Source organism: Leuresthes tenuis, unplaced genomic scaffold (genome assembly GCF_036924035.1).
Source record: "Leuresthes tenuis unplaced genomic scaffold, fLeuTen1.0.hap1 SCAF_16, whole genome shotgun sequence".
In the NCBI taxonomy this organism is placed as follows: domain Eukaryota; kingdom Metazoa; phylum Chordata; class Actinopteri; order Atheriniformes; family Atherinopsidae; genus Leuresthes; species Leuresthes tenuis.
This window is the reverse complement of record NW_027325370.1, coordinates 5,246,341-5,267,799: the sequence shown is the minus strand read 5'-3', so window position 1 is coordinate 5,267,799 and position 21,459 is coordinate 5,246,341. Positions and strand designations below refer to the sequence as shown.

Below are 21,459 nucleotides of genomic sequence, written 5' to 3'. Positions count from 1 at the left end.
ATGATCTATTTTTGAGGTTTTAAAACTGTTTTCCAAATCTCGTGATATCTGATGCTATAGATCCCATAATCTAATCTAAAATTCATTAATATCTATAATATTCAGAGTGTAGTTTTCTATCAAAACCTCACCATCAACACGATATTGTGTGCTTTTATTTTGAAATACAAAACCGGAACATCTGTTTGTGTTCATGTCGGACTTGATGCGCCCGGTGCAAAGACAAAACCCGGGTGTTTTTCACCGCCTGAACACTTTCTGTGCGGGACTGTCTGATCAGCTGTTTCAGCCAACGTGGGGAACGCTGACGTTTTTTTTATAGTTTCTGGCTTTAATCCGCATATTAAACATTTACCGCCTGTTTGTCACGTCGCTATGTCGAATCGTAAGCGCCCAATACCGGACGAGTTTAGCTCCAGTGACCGCTTCAAAACGCCGGAAAAAGGGGTGTCGGTGGTCCGGCTGCCCGGTTCGGACTTCATGCAATGGGGAGTGGAAGAAACGTGCCGGTATCTGCGGAGTCAAGGTCTTGGACAATGGGAGGATGCATTTCGAGGTTTGTGTTCTGGTTTGACATCAGGGGTTGCATCTAAACCCCCCAGTTTTCAGCTCAGGGGGTTTACGTGTCTGTATGCTTGTTGTTACACTTTAGCTGACATCGGTTATCTTTTCTGTTGTGAAGCCCAGAACATCACAGGTGTTGGACTGCGATATCTCAAGGATGCAGAGCTGGAAAAGATTGGCATAAAGTAAGTGCGTCAGCGCGTCTTAAATACAGTGAAATGAGGAAGATGTGACACAGATCAGTTTCCCCAGCTGCCATAATAGTGGTTTCAAAGACCCAGTTGACTGCGCACTTTTGATATGTCTGACTTTGCCTCACAGCATCTTTTGTGTATCACCTCCTCCCCCATTTTAGGTGTCTCGGTGACCGCCTGCAGATCTTACACAGCCTGAGGAAGTTGTGGCAGATAGACACTGAGCCAAACAAGGTATGAACTTCCTCACAGCGGTTTTTTTTCAAGGCTATAGAGATAAGTATTTTTAAAAAAGAAATAAAGGGCCATAGATGAAGAGAACAGAATGGGTGTGACATGTTGAAAGACTAGTTCCCTCAAACCCATTAAAACCATGATTTTAATGGGCTGCTAGAGAAAGAAGAGGAGGTGTTACTTCCTCTTTACTGCTGCTGTTTGCTTTGCATTTAAATGCTGCTCATCTTTAAAATGGTTTCACAATATGACCCAAGGAAAAGATGTAGTTTCTATTTATATATATATATATATATATATATATATATATATATATACACATATGTGTGGGTTCTCTGCTGTTGTCCTGATGGTTTTGGCACTTCCCTCTGTTGATTGTGAGTGGTGACCTGAATCTCTTTTTGTTGTTATTTGCTTGTTGTCAAAGCCGTTTGTTGTTCTTCTTGCTGTCAGGTGTTCAACGATCCCATCCACGGACACGTAGAGTTACACCCGCTCCTCATCAAAATCATCGACACGCCTCAGTTCCAGAGACTTCGAAACCTCAAGCAGCTCGGAGGGACGTACTTTGTTTTTCCGGGAGCGTCCCACAACCGCTTTGAACACAGCATCGGGTACCCTATCAGTTAGATTCACTGTTTATTCTCCTGGGTTCATCTGTTTGCTGTCAGATACACTTAAGGCAGTAAAAGGGCTGTAAATTCAGAGCTCATGAGGACATTTCTTGATGTGAGAGGATAAAGAGACAGAGTGTGTTTTCTGTTTCTGAGCAGATCAGGCAATGTGAGGGTCCTCATCTCTGCACATTTTTATTTCTATCTTGTATGGAGTAAACGTTGTTTCTGCTGATTATAGGGTGGGCTACTTGGCCGGAGAACTTGTTCAAGCTCTGAATGAGAGGCAGCCAGAGCTCCTCATCTCTCGCAGAGACATCCTGTGTGTCCAGATCGCCGGGCTCTGTCACGACCTCGGTGAGTAATGTCTCGGAAACGCAGCTTTCCAGAGAGGCGGTCAGTGTTTTCAGTCCTTCACCCCAAGACATCAGACTGATGAGCGACGCAGTTTTACCAGTGATTTTTACACACGATGACACAGCAGCCGCTGGTTTTTTCCTTCATTAAAATTTGTGCTTTAAAGTGTTGGTTGGGGTCAGACATCAAGTCATGAAACACCAAAGTCACAAAAACGAAGCTGAGTCTCACACGTTAAGTTGTTTTTTTTTTTGTTTTTTTTTACCCTTTTCAGGACATGGACCATTTTCTCATATGTTTGATGGCAGGTTTATCCCAAAAGCACGTCCTGAAATTACCTGGAAGGTAAGACTTTCCTTTAGTTACTCAGCCACATGCAGCCTCTTCTGGTCTTCTGACTAATTTCCTGTTTGTGTCGTCGACATGTCCTGTTTTGTTGAGGTTGTGACTCTTCACAAAACTATTTGGTGACTAAGAGGACACAAAGAAACACTAGGTTTTAAAACTGGAATATACTAGCAGAGACATGAATATCATCTGAATTGCTAATGCAGGAAAGTTTGATTTGTTCGGCCGCAAATTGTGAAACTTATCACATGATCTCCAAAGAGCAGCACCTCCATTATTTCAGTGCATTTAGCTGCTGTTTTAGCAAGATATTTTCCACACAGTCTCTGTTTTTTAGAAAATAAGGGAACAAATGCAGATTGCTGGTTGAGGGATAAGGAGTAATCTCTGGAGACATTTTCTTTGAGAATTACCTGGAAAGTCTTGAGCTACATTTCAGTCGCGTGCTGTAGATACCGTGAAGCTGGAGTACCGGCTTACAGCAGCCCGAAGACTTGCTAAACCCGTAAATATGCTGGAAAGTTCTTCTTATCACAAAGCCTTTAATCACATATTCAGGCAAACTCTTGCCTGAACAGTTTTCCTTTCTTTCTGAATCTTCTTTATCAGAGTTTTTTTTAGTTGATGTTTTTTATTGGCCGTTTAAATTCCTGCCAGCCAGAGCTTCTGCACAAAGCAGTTAACGTCAATTGATTTGATAAGAAAACAGTTTAGGGGTTGAGGTGGTGATTGCACTGTTAAGGCCGATAAGGACAACTGATAAGAACTACTAAGCCAGCTCAGGCTTCTTGTAAGTTGTAACCTCAAGCCTGGAGTCTGCCAAACGTGAGAGATAAGGCACGAGACATTAGTCATGTTTAACCAGAGATGAGCTGTTTCTGTTTGAGTCAGGAGTAACTATGCTTTCATTTTAATTTATTTTCCAATAACTTTGTGCATCTTTCAGCATGAGACTACCTCGCTGGCTATGTTTGACTACCTGGTGGACGATAACGGCCTGATGATCTGGATAGAATCCACATCCAGCGAGAGATTGAGATCACCTCCTCACTCAGACACACCAACATCATACGCTTCCACGAGGGTAAGACACGCAATTTCACACAAGTTGGAAAAGTCAGCATGAATTAACCCACAGTGTCATTAACAGATGAATGTTTCAAAGAGAGTTGCGTAAAAAGATGCATGCTTAATTCATATTAAGTTATATTCCCTCAATGCACACACAACAGCATTTACTTTACAGAGGTCCGATAGTGCCCAAGAATGAGGGATAACAAATCCCATTTAAAGACCAAAACCAGCAGTGACTTAATCCAACTAAGTATTCTTTGTGCATCTAAAGTCCGATGTGGCCTCTTGCTCTGTGCTGTAAATCTGGTTATTTGTCCATGACAAATTAAAATGAACATCAATGACGCATCATTGCATGGGTGACCCTACAACGAACATGGGTTCCGTCATTTATTTTATGCCAACTCTGTTTTAACCAGCAAACTACTCATTAAAGTGATCAAGCCGCAGCAGCAAATGGTCCCCAGCAAGTGCTATTCTGATTTTATGGAAATTACAATATTTTCTGAATAAGTCAATGTTTTGGAACTGTTTTCTGTCTTTTAAGCAATAATCCTGAAAATATCTTGTTTAGGATCAGTGGTTGGCATTTGGCCATCCCAGTAGTGTAAGTCATGGATTGTGTGATAGTGTGTTTCTGTCTTGGGTAAAATAAGTAGTGATATTACCATCTAAATCAGTACAAGGCCCACATAGCCACACATTCAAAGAGTGTCAGTTACATCAATTTTGCAGGTGTGTCAAACAAAATAACTGTGTTTTATCTGATATCTGTGTAAAGATGGACTGTAAATGTGCCCTGTTGACAGTGTTCGAGAGCCGGGATAAGATTGTGATAGTGATGGAGTACGCTAGCAGAGGAGAGCTCTATGATTACATACAAGAGAGGAGACGACTGCCAGAGACAGAAGCCAGAAGCATCTTCAGACAAATCATCTCTGCCGTTCACTACTGCCACAAGGTTACCTGCACACACACTGTACTCTCTGCAAACATGCCACTGGAGTTCAGTCTAAATTAGGGCATGTAGGCACGTGCCGAACGTTCACTTGAGCATAAACAAATGCTGTGCTGCTAAATCCACTAAATCTTAATCGTTATACAGCTGAAAAACTTGACTTCAGTTTTCAGATCTTTCTGGGTTAAGAGTGCATTAAGCTTCGAGTGTTCTTGACAGTCACACACTGACATATTTAGCCTCCTTCTTCCAAATTAGTGTAAGCCTTGGCAAAGGGTCACCTTTGTTTTCTTTGTTTTTATTGTTGTTTTGTACATAAAATCAACCCCTGTGCCAGAAAGCAAGAATTATCAAGGAAATACATAAATCCTATTATTACACATTAGCTTTGAGGAGCTGTGCCTGACAGTCAGCTGATCTAGGTGTGACCCATAGGGTTTTGTTTGTTTTGATTCATCATGAATGCCACACTTTAGACTGGGATTATTACCCATCTCCTGCAGCTTTGTAGTGTGAAGGCAGGTGGATTTTGTGCTCCTACTGCCCTCGAATACGGTCCCAAAATAGACATAAATGTTCTGGCATGAATGAATTATTGAATGTGCCTCAGAGGTATGCAGGACACATGGTGAACTTTTCAAGGCTACGAGAGAAGAATGAAAATACTTTGATGTTGTCCAAATCAGGTTATAGCCAGGCCACACACAAAAAAAGAAAAAAATAAGAATTATAATATGATTTGCCACACATATTTAATTTTTCTATGTCTGTGGTGTGCAAGACGGTGTCTAAGTCATGGACCATTTCTTCCACAAAAGTGCCCTGAGGAGGATGTGATTAATAAAACAAGGAGGCTCTTTGAGACGTGCCACTCCACTTCCTGGGTGGCCACATTTATCTACTGGGGCTTTGTCTCCTCTTAAGAATTACTGCCCCCTCAGAGTCAGTGGAAAAACCTGATCCGGCAACAGACTTTTCTTCCCGTTGGATCTTAAGCTCTGTCTCTGCAGGCTCCACAGCTGTCTGCCTCTCATTGGCACACAAGTGCTTAATGCCATCAGGATCAGGATCAAATCATCGTCAGATGAAACTAACACAAAGTGTCTGAAAATGTTTTCTCGAGGTTCTCCAAACTCAGAACCTCATGGTTTGCATTTGATCTGTTGCAGAATGGTGTTGTGCATCGAGACCTCAAGCTGGAAAACATTCTTTAATTTCAATTTCTACCCGCAGTAATGATAATATTTCTCAAACTATGCACACTGAACCTGAACAAACAGTGCAAGGACAACTCAGGGGATATTTTAGCCCTGTCTGGATATTACTGTCCTTATATGGGAACTGTGCATGGTAAAAAGGGAATGCTGGGAATTCAGCAGGCCATCTTGGCACTAGTGCCATTCGGAGGGTTTTATATATATCTGTATATACATATGTCCGTCTGACAGATAAAGCAGAACACTATGTGCAGACCTCTCAGCAGCTTTTCAGTCATTGCCTACCCTAATCACCACAGGTTCTCCACAGCGTCTGCTGCAGGGAAATGCATGTGTCTGTTATTTTAGCACAATAGCTGCCTAATGGCATGTGTAAGAGGATAGGAACAGTGGGACATGTTATGTAAAATTTTGGGTCTTGGTCAAGTATTGAGTCATGCACTGTGGAGCAAAAGTATTTGCATTATGTTTGCATGACATAATTCAACCATTAATAGACCCATTTACCTTTCAGGCACACTGTTTTAGTTTTACTATATCATAGCCTACAGTGCACATGTTAAACTAGAGAAGCTCAAAGCTGCGTTGAAAAATATTGCATTTTACTTAATGTTTGTAGATGGGATATACATGCTTCAAGAAGCACAAACACGCAGCAGGATTAGGATGTATTCATACTGGACTCAGTTGCTGCCTTAGAATAAATAATAAACAGTAGCTGACTTCATCTTCTGTAAGTGAGGTCTCTGCCTTGTGTGCAATGGAAATTAAGCTGTCATAGCGATTATTTTTAACACCAGAGGCTCTGATAGTGGGCTGGTGTGCATGTTAACAATCTCTTGAGATAAAGAGGAGGCGCAGTATGTTTGTGCATGGCTCCTCGCAGCCTGAAGTGACTGATTGTTCTGTTACGTGAGCGTGAGCAGCCTCATGTTTTTGGCTCCACTTCTCTTTCCTCACTTACACTCACACTGGCAAGTGCTCAACAGACCTATTTTTGGCTTCTTTAAGAGAAATAGCTTTGAGTTGTTTTGCTTTAACCACATGACTTGAAGTCTGCAGAACATGCTCACTGAAAAGGAATCCAGATTTCATGGGGAAGAGAGTGAGTGAATTAATTCAATGAGAGACTCATTGTTACATGAACCATCATGTTATGAAGTTCAATCCTTCTGTGCTGGACACGAGTTGGACCCAGAACCCAGACTGAGGTCTGTCTACCCTAGTGTGACAGGCTGTTAAGTTATCTCAGACTTTTTTTTCACTGAACACAAGTATGTGAACTCACAGATACACATGCTGGAACTGTGTTTTTGTACAATCAGCTGTGACAGTGTCATGAACTTTTCAGCTGTTTTCTTTCAAATTTGGGTTGCAATTTGCTGCATTTTTTTCCATTTGTATGTCCATCGCTTTAATTTACTTTTTGTTTGCTCAACTGTATTGAATAGTGCTCATTTCGACTTAGCGACTCATTTGCTACAGAGCAAGCCCATGTTTTCCCAACATGTAGTTTGTGTGTATGGTAGTAGTGGGAAGGAATGCAAATAAATATAATGAAAATAAGTTATTTTGTATGCTTTTCCCCCACAGCTGGCTGACTTTGGCCTTTCGAATCATTTCCAGAGGGGCACTCTTCTGCAGACCTATTGTGGAAGTCCGCTCTATGCTGCCCCAGAGATAGTAAAGGGGCTGCCATACGAAGGGCCAGAGGTGAGTCAGCACTCAACAGTGAATTTTAGGTTGCTTTTCCCCTGTTTTTCAGTTTGAAAAAACAGCATTTTGTTTTTTACACACTGGCTAGTTTAATATGTTAATCAATGCTCACATCTAGTTTTTTCCTTGTCCAAAAAATGTACAATATGAAATATAAAAGTCCAACTGGCAATTGAATCCAAGGCCATCTTAATATAGGGATTCCTCAACACCATTGAACTCCACAACCAGTTTAAGAAAGAACTAATTTCCTTAGAACAAGCATTGTATGTAGAAAAATGCGACAGATTGTTGCCCGCTTTAAAGTAAATATCTGAGCACTTGAGATCACATTATAACTTATCTTTCTTTTTTTCTATTAATACTTGAGCAAACTGTGAAAATTATCATATAGATTTAGAATAAGTTGATGATGTAACTGCAACATATCTGGATAAAAAGGGCATTAAAAGACCCTGTAAAATTTCTACTTTTCAACAAGAAATCAACCCTAAAATCTCATTGTTTGGCACTCACAGTGATATAAAGGATGAATAGGGACCTGTGTGTGTGTGTGTGTGTGCATCCCAGGTCGACTGCTGGGCACTGGGGGTGCTGCTGTATGCGCTGGTGTACAGCAGCATGCCATTTGATGGGGCCAGTCACACCAAGCTCACAGAACAGATAACCCAAGGCCGCTATCGCAGGCCCAACCCCCCATCAGGTAAACTCTTACAATATCCAGGCCTCTATTAACGTGGTTAATAGTGTCAAACATCATTGCTTGGGCTGTTATCTACATTGTTTGCCAGTTCTGTTGCTTTAAATAACTGCTGTCCCGGTTTCCTCCAGACGCCTGCGCTCTCATTGACTGGTTGTTGACAGTGCGTGTGGAGGAAAGGGCCACAATAGAGGATGTGGCCAACCACTGGTGGGTGAACTGGGGTTATGAAGAGAGTGTGTGTGACTGCCCTTCTTCTCCTCACCAAGAATGCCCTTCCCCTCTGCTGGCTCGCTACATCGACTGGCAGAATCGTGTCGCGGCTGCTGGCAACATGTCTGTCGACCCAGGGTGCATGTCGTCTCCTCAGCTCACTTCTAACTCACTTTACTTCAGCTTTCCTCTGAGGAACAGCAGCGGAGCAGGAGGAGGAGAAGAAGGAAGGGTACGTGGAGGGATTTTGAGCCTCAGGAAGTCACGTAAAGAGAATACAATTCCCCAGACAGCACTCGGGGGTTGTGGTGTTTGTCCAACAGCTGCATCTTCCACTGCAGTTTCCTCCACTTCCAACACTGAAAGAAGGAAACCCAAAGGCATACTAAAACACCAGAGAAGTTTAGATTCTGTATTCCACAGCTCTCCTAAGGAGCACTCTTCCTCCATATTGTCTAACACCGTTCCCCAGCCTTATCGGACACAAACACTGGCTCACACACATGTCGATGCGTTTTCCACAGGCCTTGCAACTCCCTCTACATTCAGCCAGCCTTCATCCAAGATGCCTAAGAAGGGGATACTGAAGAACTTATATGTTGGGGAAACGGGTTATAACTCAACCAATGAAAGAAGAGACTCTGGATTGGGAGTTAAAGAGAGTGATGCATGTCAGTCAGACTCCAACAAGCATCACACATGTCTCCCAGCAGCACAAGATAGTCCCACCATGCACGCAGAAGCAGTAAGGAGACGGAAAGGTATCCTCAAACGTAACGGCAAGTTCTCTCGCAGTCTGGATCTTCCCGACAACCCCATTTCATCTCCCTCTTCAGCCCCTGCAATACTCCCTGAGGCTCTGCTGCAGCTCATGCAGGACAAGGGGGGCGCTGAGGGCCACCGCAGCCGCCCCTCCAGTGTGGTGAGCGAGGACAGCCTCTTCTCCTCTGATTCATTTGATCTGCTGGATCTCAGTGCTCAGCAGTCACGTCGCAGGATTTTCTCTCGCGGGATGCAGCACAGCAATTGCAACTCTGAGGAGAATTTGGATCAGCTAAGAACTGAGGCAGACGGGGTGCGCGAGGACAGCGAGGCACAGAAGAAAATGCTAGTTTGAGTGAAAGAAATGAGAGGAATAGCTGGGCTTAAGTCCTATTCCTTAGTTCACATTTCTGTGATAAAACACGGGCTGTTAATTTGTGAAGACTGAGCTCCACGGACTCTCCTGAGCATTGCACTGCAATAAACAGCATAATTTCTTCATGTGCTGCCTGCACTGACTGACAAATTAAAGTGTAGCCTGTGACGGCTTTACTGTATTCTGGACACAAGCCAATACAGAAGGTGACTCTTGACACTTAAACAGGACCCACTATCTGCCACTGTGATTGAATTTTCTGTTTAATGGACTCACTCACACAATAGATCTTCTTTGAGGATTTTCCTGTTTTCTGCTCTGGCAAGCCTTGAAAATCTGTGTCTCAGTGCTGTGATCAATGAAAGCATCATCTTGGAAATATGACTCTATGCATAGTGAGTGAGTGAAACACACGTATGTGTTTTCAACCACCTGCTTTTTTTGCAAATATAAAACAATAGGACTGTAACTAGAAAAGTTAAGAAAAAGGAAAACTCATTGTTGTCTGTGTGTTGATGACAGGAAGGTGCGATCGAAGCCTGCTTATTAAATGAAACCTGATCTACTGTGCATGAAGCATGTGAGAAAGCAATAAGAGAACCACTCTTTTAATGTTCAGTGTACACACAAAACAACTAGAAATATCACAGTTTCACCTTTTTTCCACCCTGTGGTTTGACTGATGCGGTTGTAATTACAGCATCTTGTTACACGCTTTTCTTCCTCTGAAGTTGAGAATAAACACCATTGATGGTTTACCTGGATAGTATTGTGCTGCTTGGTGGGAACGACTACTCTACTGTGGTGGAAATTCTGCCACTAAACCTTTGTAATACTTCATTTCTTATAAGCCTTATATGAACATCAATAAATGGGTTCAAGCACACTGAAATTTAGTTGCAAGTAGATACGGGGACACATTATGATAACATATCGTATTGCAGCTGTGTTTTCCTCTTATCTCTTTCAGCACCGTGTTCAAATGTTCATACATTGTGGATTCTCACAAGAGGGACTAAGTTGTTTTTTTAGCAGATTCATTGATAAGCACATCTGTGTACGACGACATTTAAAAGAGTTATAGAACTTTAATATGTTTTTATTTCAGCAAATGCTACATAGGGAGTGGAAGAGGCTGAAGTGTTACTTTATTTATTCCTCACAGTTTTGTACTGTGCGCAGTTTGCTCCTTTGCACCAACACTCACCGTGTGACGAGCAGTTCAATAGCTTTGCTTTTTACAGTGACACCACCTGTGCTGCTGTGGAAGTTTAAGGTGATGTTTGCAGTAGATGTTTCCTGTTTTAAATCCGTTGTTTTGATACTGTGAGAAAATGATTCTGTTTGTGTGTGTTCTGCTATTTCATTCTGTCCTGGGGGGCAGGGAATAAATTATGTGAATCTGAACGTTTCCAGTTGTTTCACTGGTGAGTGACCAGAGAAAGCAGCAAGAGAGGATTTCCTGTGAACCAGAATTGTATCAGATGCGTGAGCTTTTTGTTCCAAAAAGCGTGACACAAGACAGAGAACTGAGGGAACGTTTCAAATGAAAGACATCGAGCCATCTTATATTCCACATTCTGGCTCATTTTGCATAAAGACGAATTGACAAATCAACTGTGCAAAGTTTTCAAAAAAATCTATTCCTTAACATAATCCTCTTGTGTTGCAGGCCTGTCCATCATCACCGTGAGGTAAAAACCTTGTAACTCAGATGTACTAACCAAAGCCCCATACCTCATAAAATCCCCTCAAACCTGATTGGACTCAGTGGCAATCGGATCGGATTAATGGCTAAATTACAATAAAACTGAGTTATTCAGTTCATGTAGAAACGGATCGGGTTACTCGCGATCGGATTAAGACCCGGGATAACCCGATCCAAATGCCCACTGAACGTGCACATAGACGACAGTGGATCGGATCGAGCGTTCTGCGCAAGCTCGAGTTTTTTTCCTGCGATCGTCACCCGGAGGTCGAAGGAGACGATATTACTGTTGTTGTCGCCGCCGACAGAAAGAAACAAACAACGCGATGGAGAATGCGCCGTTGGGCATCACGTCTGTGCCATAACCAGCTCACCACAGATGTAGAGGGACGCAGCTTCATCTCGCTCTTCGTTCGCCATCTTTCTTGAATGCCTGAGTTTGTTGCTGTTGGTGGTGAAGACGTCAACAGGAAGTGGCTCTATTAGCGATAGTTGAAATGGGGACAGCGCCACCTATCGTACCGGGGTATGACATGCTTTGTGCCATTGATTCAATTCATTCACCGCCATATATCTAAGGATAATTACCCTCAGATAAGGAGCATAATCCAGTTAATCTCATCATGTAGACCCACTGAGTGTCTCACTTTGGGATGTACAGGTCCAAGTTTAAAAAAGAAAACTAACTTCCCCTTTAAAGAGGCCAGATGAACCAACAGTGCTTGTGAAATCATATCAATTTATCATTATTAACAGTTTACTCATATATTCCCTGCATTGACCGTTAGGTTTTCTTAACTAAAGGTTAAAAACGAACGGTTTTGACTCTAAACAAGTACTTTCCTTCAAAAGTCAGGGGTTGATAACTGAGGAGTGTCATCATGAACATAAAGTATTAAAGTAGTGTGTGGGACGCCTGTCAGCTCTATTGAGAGTTTCCCAGGGTAGCATTGGTTTAATAAGCGAGGACTTTAAAGATGTTGAAGTATTCCAAATATCTCCTGTAATGCAAACCCAGTGGAAAGAGTTAACGGTTAAGCCTTGCAGGCCAAGAGACTTTTCTTTGTGTTCCCTCACGTGTGGATAAAAGTACTGATGAGCGAACAAAGGAAGGCAGACTTAACTTGTAAAAGGGTGCTTACTGGGGCTCGGGCAGTTCAGGAACAGTGGCATTAGAGTAGTGAAATCCCTAATTGCACTCCTGCTGTGGCTACAAGTCCATGAATTAAGCGCATGCACAAGAAGTCTACAAGTGGTTAAACACAACAGAGCTTGAGTTGAAGCCATCTGTTGAAAGTCTGCGAAGGTTAAACAAAATGTGGATATATTTGCAAGAAATTGTACACATTTAAAAACACAACTAGCTTTACTTTGCAATCCTGTCATGCTGGATGCTGTGCACTGTTATGAGTTTAAAGTAAATTAGAATACAGTAATGGAAAGCAGGATGTATTTGTATGTAGATTTGTAAGTTTGTGTGTGTTGTAATTCAAGAAAAGTGTTACCTTTTCAGTATGAAAATGTCCAGGTCTAAAGATTCCACAACGTGGAGAAGAAATGACCATCGACTTTCAGCACAAGAGTGACATCAGAAGAAGAATCAAACTCACATAGTTTGGCAGAATATTGGATCAGTGACCTTATCTCAAGCAATGGTGAGAAATGGTGCCATCTTATGGCCATTTGATGTCATTGGCCAAGACCATGAACATGCACAGCATAAAAGTCGGTTTGCTGATTTTAAGATATGTAACAAACAAGATGAAGAACTTGTTCAATAAGATTGTTGAGCATGTGTTAGTTGGCACTGTTTGTGTTCATAAACGGACGAGGTGGGTCCAGTTTTTGTCCTACAAGTGTTTTAAAGAGCAGATTGTTGAATGCATGTATTAAAGGAGAACTCTGTTATTTTTAAACCTAGACCTTATTTCGGTCATGAAATACATTCATCTACTCACAGAGAACAGTTTGGTGAAAGTCAGCGTCCTTCGGAAGATATTTAGATAACTGGAGATCCATATAACGGAGTGAACGGGGCTTAGACGATGCAGCCTCTAAATAAGGCATTATCTGTCTTTATTTCACCAATACTTGAAGAATAATGAATGAATGAACGTGTACTATAGCACTGTCAGTTCATAGCTGCTGTGTAGTTGTTATTGGCGGCTATCGGGGGGCTTATAGAGGGCTTTCTACACACTCGTCTACTGGGATGACGTCATCGCCGCCCGCCGCTGCAGCACAGCTCATTAGATCGCGATATTTAGATCGCGAGTTATCTAAATATCTTCCGAAGGAGGCAGACTTTCACCAAACTGTTCTCGGTGAGTAGATGAACGTATTTCATGCCAGAAATAAGGTCTAGATTGTTATGTGTGGCCAGGTAATGGCACACCTGGAGTGTTTTGGTGTGCTGATCTCCCCGCCCTCTCCTTCCTCTTTGTAGTCCTCCACAGGCCAGTAGGCAATTGGTAATCAGGTCGAGGATAAAGAGGGAGAGGAGGAAGGCTGCGGTCTCTCACTCTGGGGGCAGCAGCCACATTGATGGTTTGCTTTCTTTTGATTTAATAGTCAACCCTTATTATTCATCTGTCTTAGATGGCAGAGTTTTTTTTTCTTATTTTAGTTTATGTTAGTTTGAGTTGGAGACTGCCGGTAGTCCTGTTAGTTTTTGTTTCAGGTTACATTTGGGGTTTTTTCAGTAAGTGGGGAAAGTGCAGGGTGCGACGGCCCACTGCGTGGCTGGCCCTGTGTTTCCCGTTTTGTTCCTTTTGTTCTCTTTTTGGTTCATAACTTTATGGGTTAACCATTAACTTTTTTTTCCCCTTTTCCTTTTCAGTGGCAACTTTTTAATAAATCTTGTCCTTTTTGCAAACCTTGTGTGGCATCCTAATATGTTACGGTCTCATTGAGCCTATGTATTATTTTAATTTTATGAGGCCGTAACAAGGTTTAAAAATACCGGAGTTCCTCTTTAACAACAAACAGAGCCACCCTGTTCACATTACCATAAATATCTTTTAATGAGCTTCCTGTAAAGCTGGTTGGACAGCCAAATGTCATCTGTACTGGAACCAAATCAGTCAGGACTTGTCACACTTGGATTTTACGTAGTTCTTCTACTATATTCCTTTTATTCCTCATAACTTTACAACTTACACTGTGTTAAATAATTACAAAGCAATTAGTTTTTATTCTACTTTTGAAACAGTTGTTTTTTAACATTTAGATGCTCTGGACTCATTGGTCCTCATGCAAGAATATTTTCAGTTCATGTCTGTTATCGTGCAATGTTGAACTCATAATGAAAAAAAGACTAGTTTTTCATCCATTTCTGTAGTATGAAGTACTTCAGATTAAGTCATTTCAGTACTCAGTTAATAGATAAGTGCTTTTTCTGCAACGGACATCAGAGACTGCAGTGGACCCTTCATTTTGGACAATGAAGTGTCTGCAGTTTAGGGTTTACTTATGAACTGACAAAGCAACTCTTAACTTCATCAAAAAATGTATCAAGGTCATCAAATGAATTAATAATGGGTAGGATTTATCAACGCCTTAAAAAAAGTGGATGTGGCTGTCAGAGAAGCAAAGCTGGAGCTTTGTTAAATGCTTTGCAGAGGCAGAAAGGAATGGAAATGTCATCAAACCATAACAACAAAGTTAGTTTCAGTCTTATACGTCTCTGAGCGCTCTGCCACTGTGATTATGAATAAATATACTTAAAATCTTATATAATCATATAAAATGATCTTCCTGGTTTGGTGTAATGTCTCCATGTATTAGGAAAGAGCTGTTATTAGTGACAGAGATCATCACTTATTACACTTTGCATTTATCAGTGTCTCACTGAGTCTGATTGTAATATCATACAGGTACAACCACCAGCTGTTTATCAGCTTGTCATCACTCTCCAAACAAATGAACAAGCTGGATTGCAGCCATTACGAAAAGACACCCAGAAACAACACACATCATGTGTGTGGATCACTTCCGTGATCCATAGCACAGGCAGAGGTGTTTGCATAAGCTGTGAATACAGGCGGACCTGAGCTTGACAAACAATAGACTCCTATTAAATAAAAGTCCTTCAACATGAAACAGGAAGTTGATGGACCGAGTAGTCTCCCTTCATTTTTGCAACATTGAAAATCAGTGGAGATCGTTAAATTAGCTCTTCAGCACTGAAAAATAAATCATCAGAATAAAGACAAATTCATTGATGCATGTTATTTGTTCTAATAGAAGTCATGATTATTTATTTTCTTTTTTTTTTTTTAAACATACTGTTAAGGTGTTTTGTTTGAACATTAATAGATCTACACTCCCTTTGTACATTACTTCAGTCGGACTATGTTAATGTCATCAAAGTAGGTGATGAGCAATAATAGAGACAAGGCTGACCAGTTCTAATAGGTGTGGCCACACTATAAAATGCTGGTGTTGTTCTGCACCAGTCTGACTTCATCACCTGCATTAGACAAGGTAATAATATTTGTCTGACAGTCCTGAATTATTAAACTAAAACATGTCAGATCAACATTTATTATTTCCATGTGAAACTTATTTACGTTTCGACAACTTCAACAGACTAAAGACAATACTGCAGCCGCTGCCAGAGAACAACAAGGATTGCAGAGTGAAGGAAACCTGTAAGTCCCTTAAATATAAAGGAGTTTAAGTATGGCAATATATATTCCATTAAAAAAAAAAAGTATATTTGAGGTTAGTCTTCTGATTTATTAGATTGCGTTTGTGATTTGAGTGAAGTAATTTTAAAAAAAGAAGAAAATCAATCATTTTGATTAATATTCTATGGAAAGCCATTACTTTTAACTTAAAATATTACTTTGAAAAAAGGAAAATTTGAAAAAAGAGAACTACTTTAGAAAACAAACTCTTCACATAACAGCTTTTAGTAATGATTATGTTTTACAGGCCCTAATGTGTCTTATTTCCTCTTTTCTTCAGAAACTGGTGCCGACCAAAAGAAGATGGCAACTGAGTGAGTGTTGTGGTTGAATTATGTTTCATTTGCCATTTGATTCATTTCTAAATTCTCTTTTCTGCTTTTTCTTTTTCTTTAGCACACCCAGAAATGACCGCAACCCAGGAAAGGTGATTTAACTTTGTATCTCTGTAGCTTTGAAAAGGGGAAATGAACTTTGTATATCTGTAGCTTTGAAAAGGGGAAAGTTAAAACAATCAACAGACAAACAGAAAGAAAGAAGCCAGGATCAGTTAATGCTACAAAATCACAAAACTGAACTGTTAATGCCTACTAATATTTATTGTACATGATTGCTTGACTACTTGAAAACAGAAATGGGATGCTAAAGGAAAAGAAAATTAACTGCAGCACTGAATAAGAAACGTAGCCCAAAGAGCCACAGGGAGCTGTGTTTACTAAACAATTACTGTCAAATGAATGAAGAAAGACCAGATTTTAGTCCTCACCCAGAGCCATTTATAGCTCTGCATTCCCTTGTACATTCATAGATTACTTCCTCATCACACATCATTACTAAAGTTTACTATCAGAGACTGGACCAGTCGCTTTCCTGGCTTCTTTCTGATAGCTTGAAGACGGGGTATGTCGGAATTCACGCAAATAATGATAAAACTGTCCAAGGGTCGAGTTGGTTTTGGTTGCTGACCAACTCCGATGAGGTGAACTTAAATTCACCAAAGATTGACAAAACGGTTGACAAACTGAACGCTGGCTCCTTTTGATGATCAAAAACATGTGAGGTGTCACAGTCTGCCCTATCAGTGTGTGTTATGTCACAGTTTGTTTAATCATGTTATGTTCTTGTCATATTTTTCCCCTGTCACGTTCAGTTCACTCAAGTCACCTGGTTAATTGTTCTCAGCTGCACCTCATGTCACTGATCACTCCCCTCACAGTATTTAGCTTCCTGGTTTACTTTCAGTCACTGCAGAATCCTCACTATATAAGTCTGGTTTCATGCCTCATAGCCTTGTTCATTGTATTCATAGCCATAGTCTTGTTATGTCATAGTTCTGTTTTATTCATAGTCTTGTAATCGACGTTAATCATAGTCTTGTCTTATTTCTTTCATAGCCTTGGTTTTGTTAACATGAAGTATTTTTGAATCCGTCTCGGCCGTGCTTTTTGTTCCTGCTGTGCTCCCTGTTTTTGTGTGGAATAAACCTTGTTTTTGTGAACGAAAGAGCTGCATCTGGGTCCTACCTTCCCAGCGATCGTGACAGAAGGATTCTGTCAGAAATGGACCCAGCAGTTCTGGCGCAGCTACAGCACCGACTCGCCGCCCTGCAGAAATGCTTTGCCGAGGGCGGCGACATGTTCGAGTGGTGGTCGCTGTCAGGCCAGGTCCTGCAGGTGTTCCGCTGGGGACGCGGTCCGGGGAACCCCGCACTCCAGGCGGTCTGGGAGGGAGTGAGAACAATCCACCATGAGGCTTTGGTGGAAGTGTTCGGCGCGGATTTGGACGAGGAGTCGTACGCTCTCCGCGAGATCCTCCTCTCCCCATTTGCCTCCCCCGCTCCGTCTCCCGACATCGCCGCTCCGGCCCAGCCCGCTGAGATGGCCGCTCCGGCTTCATCCACGCCTCTGCAATTTTCTTACAATATTCCGTCCATATCCTGTTCAAGAACCTATGCGATAACTCACTTTTCCTCGCGGTTTCCGGAGTTTGATTCGCGGAGGCGGGGCATGACGTAGCCTACGCTACACTTTCAGCCAATGGTATGCCTGAAACTGTTGTGACGTCTGCCTGGGCGTATTTTGTAAGGTGACCTGCAAGAAGAATTCGACTCCTGCATTCCGCCATCTCATAAATATTTGTTCAGAGGATTCTAAAACACCATAACTTGTAAAGATATAGCATAAACTTAGGATATAAAGACAGCAAAAACAACATAACAAGATGGTTATGGATCTCAAAATTCAGATGGACATCTGTAAAGTTATGACATATGAATAACGAACCAACAAATGTTATTTGTGTTAAACACAGAATACAATAAGAAACAGCTGGCGCATTGGTTAATAGTTGCATTATTTCATATAAATGTCACATATGCAAGTTTTCCAAAACAATATCCTCCGTATCGTTCTATGTGCGATCATGAAAAAGGTTTTAAAATGCAGCTTGTGATATCACTGAGAACATGAAAGAACGTGTACAAAGATATAAAGCATATTTAATACAGTTTCAAGATTCAGCTAAAAAGTGATTATGGGTGAGATACTTTTGAGAGGTCCATGTAGCGGCTGTCTCTCTGTCACCATTGTTTACTTTGAACCATATAGGGTCGGAAGGGTCCTGTTCTGGTTTTCCCCAATACTCTCCTGAGAGGGTCCGTTGTTTGTTCAGCTTAGTTAGTACTAAGCTATAAATGCATTTATCTAAATTTATGGCACAGGTCTGTGGAAAGAGGGGCTGAGAAAACTCCCCCAAAATGCTTTTGTGGGCAAAGATTGTTGTAAATTTCTCTTCTTTGATGTAGAAATCCCCCATCTGGTATTTCCACACTGACCATCCCCACAAAAGAATGTTGCAGTCATTTAAAATCTTATTAAATTCCACACTTGAGTTTGCTACATAAATGATGAATGACAATATTTTTATCTTCATTTATTTCAATCCCTTGCACATTTATAAATCCTCAAACAGAAATATTTCCCATTTCTCCATATTTAGGACATGGACCCTTTTCTCATCTATATGATACGATGTTTATCCCAGAAGCACTCCCAGAGGATAAATGGAAGGTAAGAGATAAAGTGCCACTCCAGCTATTATTAATCCCCTAAAAACTCATTTGTGTTCTTTCATAAAAGATGGCCTTAACATTGCTTTGCGTATGGCTCTGCACTTTCCTCCTCATTCACTGAATTTCACCAGTGAAATGTAGGAGTTTCATGCCTTATTTAGAGGCTGCATTGGCCTTGCCCCGTTCACTCCCATCATAATATATGAAGATATATAAGCGGCTCTCGATTGATCTAAATAGCGTCCAAACGACTCAGAGTGACACCAAAATGCTATCAATGAGTAAATTAACACGTATATATACAGCTAGAAATATGTCCAGGTTTAAAAAAACGGAACTTTACCTTTAAAGCAGCACTGAATGTCTGAATATCAGGATGCTGTCACAAGTTGTGACTATTCAAGTTCTCTTATAAATATACTGATGAACATGTGTATCCTGCAGCATGAGCATGCTTCTCTACGCATGTTTGATTACATGGTGGAAGCCAATGGTTTGAAGTCAGAGATGAAAACATACGGGTTCAAAGTGGAAGAAGACCTGGTCTTCATCAAGGAGCTGATTCTAGGAAAGCCTTTGAGCACTCTGGAAAATGATGCACCAGTTTCTACAAAAGATAAATCTGTAAGAGTATTCTGAAATCAATCACTTTGATTTTTGCTGCAGATGTCTAAAGTCTAATGCTCAATACTGTCATCTCCACAGTGGCCATACGAAGGTCGACAACAGGGCAAGTCCTTCCTCTATGAGATTGTGGCAAACAAGCTTAATGGGATCGATGTGGACAAATTTGACTACTTTGCCAGGTGGAGTTTGCTTAAAACTAAAACAGTTACTGATGTAGAGCGAGGAACTTCAACTGTGTGTATTACTTTCCCAGAACAAGTACAATATCACCCTTTGAAGACTTTTGAGTGAAGGTTTTATTTTTATTGATGCATTTGCTCCCTCTGTCTTTTCTCAGGGACTGTCACCACCTTGGCATCCAGAACAACTTTGACCACCTGCGGTACTTCATGTTTGTGAGGGTGTGTGAAGTGGATGGGCGGAAACACATCTGCTGCAGAGACAAGGTGTTGACCCCTGCTTTTTAAGCTAAAAAATAAGAGGTTTATCTGAGTGGGTGTTACTTAATCAAAGGCAACAATCTTCACAGGAGGTGGACAATCTGTACGACATGTTCCAAACCAGGAATCGTCTCCATAAAAGAGCCTACCAGCACAAAGTAAACATGAATATACAGATTATGTGAGTACCTAGTCTTCCCATGTTGGTACTATACGTACTATATATATATACTATATATATATATATATATATATTTATATATATATGTTCCTGAATGTTTTTTAAAAAGCTGTTGATTTCTATCCAGGATCAAGGATGCTTTCTTAAAAGCTGATCCATACATCAAGATCAGTGGATCAAAAGAGGAGATGTTCACTCTCTCAAAAGCCAAAAATGACATGGAGGCCTACACCAAGCTGACAGGTCAGTGGATGCCAAATTCAAAGACGAATTGAACCGAGAATTGATTATTTACAAGTTTTTGGTAAGTATCACAGCAGGTATAAGCAGCAGGAGATCAAGAGAGAGGCTTGACCTCTGGAACATAACGGAGCAAGCTGGACATTCAAAGGGGAATCAAATAGAGTGAGTTTAGACAGAGCCGGACAAGAGTTGAGCCATGAACTGGACAACTTGAATCAAAGCAGTACTTTTCTGATCCTTGGCCCTCTCAACCAAGTAGGTGATAAAGACCTTGTATCTGGCAGACCTTGTAAACAGATTGGTCATTGATATTCATTTGCACTGGTTTTGATACAGTTTTAATAGTGCAAACAGACCAAGGTTTCAACACTTCTGTGTCTGTGTAATGAAGAAACAGTAGTGTTGAAGTGTTTCTCTGTTTGCACTATTGAATTGCATTAGAATCATTGAGTTGAGCCCTGTTAGACTTTCAGCTTGCAAGACTTAACATGAATTTCGTGCTGAAACCCCAAAGAATTGCCCTGTTCTCGCTTGTTTCTCTCGTAAGTGAAGTTTCAGGCTAATAAGCTGTTGCTGAAACATTTGAACTTGTTTTGTCAGCTGGATGAGAATGTTAAAGTGTGTTCAAGCAGAACTACGCTTGTGCTTGGAAGCCATGTGCTTTCATGGGTTGGGCTGTGATATTTGTTCTCCAGTTGTTGTTTTTATACTTACACCTACCTGAACAAGTTACGAGTAAACTGTTCTGCAATATATTAATAGTTATTATACACTTATATTAATACCACTGAAGAAATGTTGACCTGTTCTTTTGTTTACTAACTTGTCTTTCATTGTATTTCTGTTTGCTTTGAAGATCAAGTGTTTGAAAAAATACTCCACCCAGACCTGCATCAAGATGAACTGATGCCAGCGAGCAATATTCTGAAGAGGATCATCTCTCGAGACTTGTACAAGTGTCTGGGTGAGGCCAAGGTGTGTCAAACATTCAAGATCAACTTTTTTAAATGGGGATACCAATTGCTTTTGCTACTTATTCTTTTAGTGTATGTGAAGACTTTGAAAGATTTAGAGACTGACACTCAAAGACATGACCCAGAAGTTCTTCTTCAATTCAGATCCTAAAACTTGACATACTGGACTTTTTGTGGCTTATTAAGAACGATGCACTA

The 21,459-nt window shown here is 41.0% G+C and overlaps 1 protein-coding gene and 1 pseudogene across 1 annotated transcript; both read left to right on the top strand.

Moving 5' to 3' along the window:
• The first annotated feature begins 244 nt into the window (after positions 1–244).
• On the top strand, positions 245–21,419 carry LOC140271303 (deoxynucleoside triphosphate triphosphohydrolase SAMHD1-like). The gene is made up of 13 exons (XM_072366462.1): positions 245–556; positions 683–749; positions 920–992; positions 1,446–1,606; positions 1,848–1,963; positions 2,238–2,308; positions 19,241–19,399; positions 19,502–19,602; positions 19,761–19,869; positions 19,953–20,044; positions 20,172–20,287; positions 21,144–21,262; positions 21,360–21,419. Exons 1-13 carry the CDS (start codon positions 376–378, stop codon positions 21,417–21,419), a joined length of 1,425 nt encoding a protein of 474 aa, XP_072222563.1. The 5' UTR covers positions 245–375.
• LOC140271191 (NUAK family SNF1-like kinase 1) lies at positions 3,305–10,734 on the top strand (annotated as a pseudogene).
• Positions 21,420–21,459: the final 40 nt, after the last annotated feature.